General features: G+C 43.1%; 1 protein-coding gene across 1 annotated transcript in view; it reads right to left on the reverse strand.

The window, feature by feature from the left end:
• GRIP2 (glutamate receptor interacting protein 2) overlaps window positions 1-3,682 on the reverse strand; it is a 61,410-nt gene extending 57,728 nt beyond the window's left edge. Inside the window, exon 1 of the mRNA XM_006901036.1 lies at window positions 3,665-3,682. Within this exon, the coding sequence (XP_006901098.1) occupies window positions 3,665-3,682 (18 nt within the window). The remainder of the gene's footprint in view (window positions 1-3,664) is intronic.
• Window positions 3,683-5,547: the final 1,865 nt, after the last annotated feature.

The raw sequence follows: 5,547 nt of genomic DNA on the forward strand, positions 1-5,547 counted from the left end.
GTGACTGGGGTAATCGGGATGGGTGTGTCAGAAGCAGTGCAACTGGCACAGGATAGAGCAGGATTTAGGGCTGTTGTACATAGGGTCGCTATGAGCTGCAAGTGACTCGACGGCACATAACAACAATAACAACAACTAGAGTGAGACGGTACCTCATTGTGGCTTGGATTTGCATCTCTCTTAATGCCAGTGATTTTAAGCATTTCTTCTTATGTCTGTTTGCCATTCAAATATCTTTCTCTGTAAAAATTCTTTCCATGCCCATTTTGTAATTGGGTTATTAGTCTTTACCTTGTGGAGGCCAAGGAGTATTCTGTTAACTTTCATTATAAGACTCTTTTCTGAGATGGTATTACCAAATGTTTGTTCCCAGTCAGTAGATTCCCTTTTCACCCTATTGGAAAATGTTTTTGATGCACATACGGATTTATCAACTGTATTCAGAGAGGCAAGAGACCCCAAATAAGCAAAACACTCTGAGAAACAAAAATGAGGTGAGAGGCATCGCACTCTCTGACCTTAAAACCTACCACACAGCAGTAGTAACCAAAATGGCCTGGTACTGGTACAATGACAAGGCACACAGACCAAAGCAACAGAACTGAGAACCCAGAAATAGATCCAGCTATCTATGGTCAATGGATATTTCACAAGGAAATCAAACTTATAAGATGGGGAAATGATAACCTCTTCCACAAATAGTGCTCGCAAAACTGGACTTTCTCTTGCAGAAAGCATTGAAACAGGATCTACATCTCACACCATACACAAAAATCAACTCAAGGTGGATCAGAGACCTGGGAGTAAAGCCCCAAACCATAACGTTCATAAGAGACAACAATGTGGGATCAAGCTTAGAAGCACTAGTCCAAGGTTCAAAGAGACTGCCAAATATAACCAGAAATGCATAATCTCAAGAGGATAAAAATGATGAATGGGACCTTCTAAAGATTAAATGCCTCCAATCTTAATGCCACATTCCTCCTTATAAAGTTCAGCCTCTTGAATGATCTGTTCTGCACACCGATAGAAACAGAATGGAGACAAGACACATCTCAGGTGCATTCCTTTTCTCTCTTAATGACCTCTAATTCTGCTAAGAGCTTCCAGGTGCTATGGGAATGAGCCCTGTATGACCTACTCCTATGTGCTGCAGATTGAGATTCATACACTTGTGTGCAGATCAAGAATCAGTAGGGAAAAAGGGAGAACTAGAGATTGGCTTAGTGGTGTGGAGTTATGCTACCAACCCAAAAGCATGCAGTTTGAATCCATTATCTGCTCCTTGGGAGAAAGATGAGCGATTCCCTCCCATGAGATTTACTACCGCTAAAAACCTGCTGGAGGGTCAGCTCTGTTTTGGTTATGACTTAAGGGTACACAACAACAGAGACTCTTCTTTAGGGAGGGCATGTGTGCTTTAGAGTATGGCCTTGCTGACCACTCTTGGAGGCCAACTCTAGTGGTGGATGAGTTGGCAAGGCACAAAAAGGCTTGTGGATACCCAATACCCCCACCATATTTGGAAAGATGTCCATGGAATGCTACCAATGTTTGTTGATGCCTGATCAGAAAGAACATAGAGCCTCACTTTCACAAATATCTTTGGGTGGGGAGAAACAGCATTCAAACCCAGATTCAAAACAGGGCCAGAGTTACCTACCAGCTTGCTGTGTAACTGGAGCCTCTGTTTCTCTAGCTGTAAAACAAGGGCACTTCTTCCCCAGTCTCTGCTCCACCTAGCCCATGCGTTTTCTCTCAGGCTTAAGATGTCAAAGGGATTACTTTATTTATAGAAAACTCCACAGGGGTTAAGACCCCATACCTCCTCCCTCAGAGAAGAACATGCTTACTCTCTCTGCCTCCCCCTCCTCTTTTGTTCTGGGACCTGGTAATTATATGCTTAGAGATGAAGGCTTTTCAAAAACATCTTTCCAACCAATTTTCAGCTGGAAACATGCATAAGAAAAACAGAGATATTTTTATCTGCATGTCCTACCCACCCCCATCTCCTCCTTCCAGCAATGGGCAATTATGAGCTTTTGCCTTCAGTCAATTTGTCCTGTAAGAACTCAGCTTCAGAAGGAAACTCATTTCCAGGCTGATGCCAGCCAGTCCCTTGGTGAATGCAGGTTTGGAGCTAGAGGTAAGCAGCGGGAAGGTGAGAGAGCAGAGCACAGGCCTTGTACACTTGGTACCTGGCCCCTAGCTGGGGCTAGAGTGGGTGGGTGGGTTTCTTTTTTAGAATTTTCTTCTTGCAATTATTGCTAATTTGCCTTCATTATCTCCATCTCCTCGGCCTCAGGGAGCTATTGAGCTTCTGACAAAGGGGAGAGGAAGTGTGGGCTTCTCGCCAGGCTGCCTTTGTAAAGTCCCGCCTAAGTGGAGTGGCAGGAATAGGCACAGGGCTGGGCGGGGTTGTGAATGCCTGAGGCCTGGTCTGGAGCTTGGAGGAGGGATATCTGGGAGTGGCCATTGGAAATCAAATTTCTAGAGGCCAGAGCTGAGGTAGACAAAAAGTGACTCTGCAATGACAGCAAGCCACCATTAGGACAAACTCAGCTCCCACTGCACCTCTTTGCCAATGAAGAAAAGGCGTCCTCCGATGTGTCCTGAGACTTGACCCAAAGGACTGTATGTGGTGGGTATGGCCAGGGACAAAGGCCTCCAACCCTGGCGGTACTGCCAGCACCAACATGCCACTCGCAACTTGGAAGGTATGTTTGCTGAGATAGAAGAGAAAGGTGAATTGGGAGTTAGGCCAGCTGGGAGTTCTCATTTGAAATGTGCTGCTGACTGGTTAGGGAATCTGGGCCAAGTCATTTCTCCTCTCTGAGCCACAGGTTTCTTCCCTGCAAGATGGGGATACTCGTGCCTATTTCAGAATCTGGGGGGTGCAAATGGCCTGTCAAAGAGAAAATTGCTAACAAGCACATTATGCTGCTGTTAAGGCTTTTCTTACCTGAACTATTCACTGTAAAGAAATTCATACATATTACAGCAAACTATTCTCTCAAATAAAATGGTGAAATGAAGACATTTTTCAGAGAAGTAGAAATGAGGGGAACTTGTGATAATCAGACCAATTGTGCTATATTGTCATCATCGTCATTGTTATGTGCTGTTGAATCGCTTATGACTTTCAGATCTGAACTCTGTCCTATCCCATGCTGTCCCTAAAGTTGCCTAGAGATCCCATAAACAACGAATCTGAGCACTGTTCTATCCTGTGCTGTCCTCACTATCTCTGATACGCTCAAGCCCCTGGTTACAATCACTGTATCAATTCGTCTTGTTAAGGGTCGTCCTCTCTTTCTCTGACGGTCCACCTTTCCCAATATGATGGCCTTTTCTAAGGACTAGTCCCTCCTGACAACATTCCCAAAGAATGTGAGAAGTTCCACCATCCTTTTGGATGGGAGTAAACAACTAAGATGAGTAGATTACTAATGAAGGGATTTGTCAGTTCTGCCGTTCTCAGAAGGTCTAAACCGAGCAGGTTCAGAGTCTTACAACAGGAATCTCGATACCATCAAGCAAGATGTTGTAGTGAGCATAGCTTAGCCTATCAGATCAAAGAGTTCTGTCCAAGATGGAGACCCAGGCCAACAGCAGAGGTGACAAAGAACGCAGGCTCTGCATGGAGACAGAGCTGAACTGGAACTGCTGCCCCACAGAGCATCAAGGGACTTTGCCCAAGCTTATTAAAGGGTTAGATTGGGGTTTTGTTTTGCTTTTTGTTGTTGTTGTTGTTAGATGCCCTCGAGTCGAGCACAACTCATAGTGACTCAATGAACAAAACATCTGAACCTTGTTCTATCCTGTGCCATCCTCACATTTCCTGACACACAAGAGCCCATTCATTGCAGCAGTGACAGTGTCAATCCACCTGGTTGAGGGTCCTCTCCTCCTTCACTGACCCTCCACCCTTCCTAGTATCATGTCCTCCAAGGAATAGCCCCTCCTAGCAACATGTCCAAACCTCATCATTCTTGCCTCCAAAGAGCGCTCTGGCTGCACCTTCTTCAAGACATAACTGTTTATTCTCTTGGCTGTCCATGGGATGGTCAGTGGTCTTTTCCAACACCACAGCTCAAATGTGTCTATTTTTTCCCTGCCATCTTTATTTATTGTCCATATTTCGGATGTATAGCTAGTAAGTGGAAAGACCATGACCTCAATCAGACACATCTTAGTCCTCAAACTGACATCACTACTCCTTAATAATTTGGGAGCGGTCCTTAACTGCAGATTTCCCCAGTGCAATGTGTCTCCTTATTTCCTGACTGCTGGTACCAAGGGTGTTAATTGTAGATCCAAGCAAGACGGGGAGACACTAAAATTGGCAGGACTTTAAAAGCTATATATAATACTAGCTTAAAGTCACAACACTGAAGATCAAATGGTCTTCAACCACTCCTAAGAAGCTATCTTGGATGAAGAATTGTATCATTACTTGATCCAATCTGAATTGTAACCCGTTCCTCACACTTTTTTCTGTTTTTCACTCCAAGCAGATATACCATGTGATTATATGAGTGAAAGGGGCCAAAGCTAGTCCACCTCTTCTCAATAATACCTAAAATATCGATGTCCATGAGTTCCATGTCACTTTTCATAATTTCTAGTTTTTCAACACTCTATCCCATGTTCATTATTAAAGAATGTTTGCCACTATTTTTCCTCATTTCAATTGACTTCCAATCTGGGCTCAATCTCTAAATCTATAACGATCCATGTTCCTCTACTGTTCTTAAGGCTTTCAGAGTGGCATCCACTTCCTAAACAACATGCCTCTAGAAACTCTATGAACTTGGATAAATGTCGATAGTTATAGAAAGGCTTCAGGCCTTTTGTTCATAGGGTTGTTGCTTGACTCGAAGGCAATCAATGACAGCACAACATTATTTAAGAAGTAGATGGCAAATCCTGTTTTCCAGTCTGCCTTAATCTAGGAGCTCTACTAACTTGTCTACCCTGGGTAAACTCTTACAGCATTTGACACACTGGTGGCATAGCTTTCAACATCACAGCAATCCATAAGTTGTCTTAGTACAACAAACTGACAGACAAGTGCTATACCAATTAGAACAATGTATTCCCCAAATACAACAAACTGATAATTTACTATTGCATCTCTAACACCAAATCAGGCTTAACACAAGGCTTCCAACCGACTGTTAATCAAAAAGGCCAAACAACTGGGTCCCAATTGCTTTAAACAAGAGGTTCCCAGCCCCCAAAATACTGTTAATCAAATAAAAATCACATATGTTGGGGATGAAAAACAAACAAAGAAATAAAAAAGAATTTTGTTGCATTCATAGTCAAAAAGTCAATTTCAAATTCCATCCTGAAGTATAATGTTGTGAGTGATAGGATATTATCCATACATATGCAAGGAAGTAATAACAACAATGAGAGAGCTCTGTTGGCCTAGTGAATAGAAAGTGATGCAACCAAGCCAAAGATGGATGATTTTAATCTGCGGCCCTCAGGCCTTGTTTTAATTGTTTTTGGTTAAACATTCTTTCAAGTGTTATATCC

Source organism: Elephantulus edwardii, unplaced genomic scaffold (genome assembly GCF_000299155.1).
Source record: "Elephantulus edwardii isolate Elephantulus edwardi_28Jun2011 unplaced genomic scaffold, EleEdw1.0 scaffold00306, whole genome shotgun sequence".
In the NCBI taxonomy this organism is placed as follows: domain Eukaryota; kingdom Metazoa; phylum Chordata; class Mammalia; order Macroscelidea; family Macroscelididae; genus Elephantulus; species Elephantulus edwardii.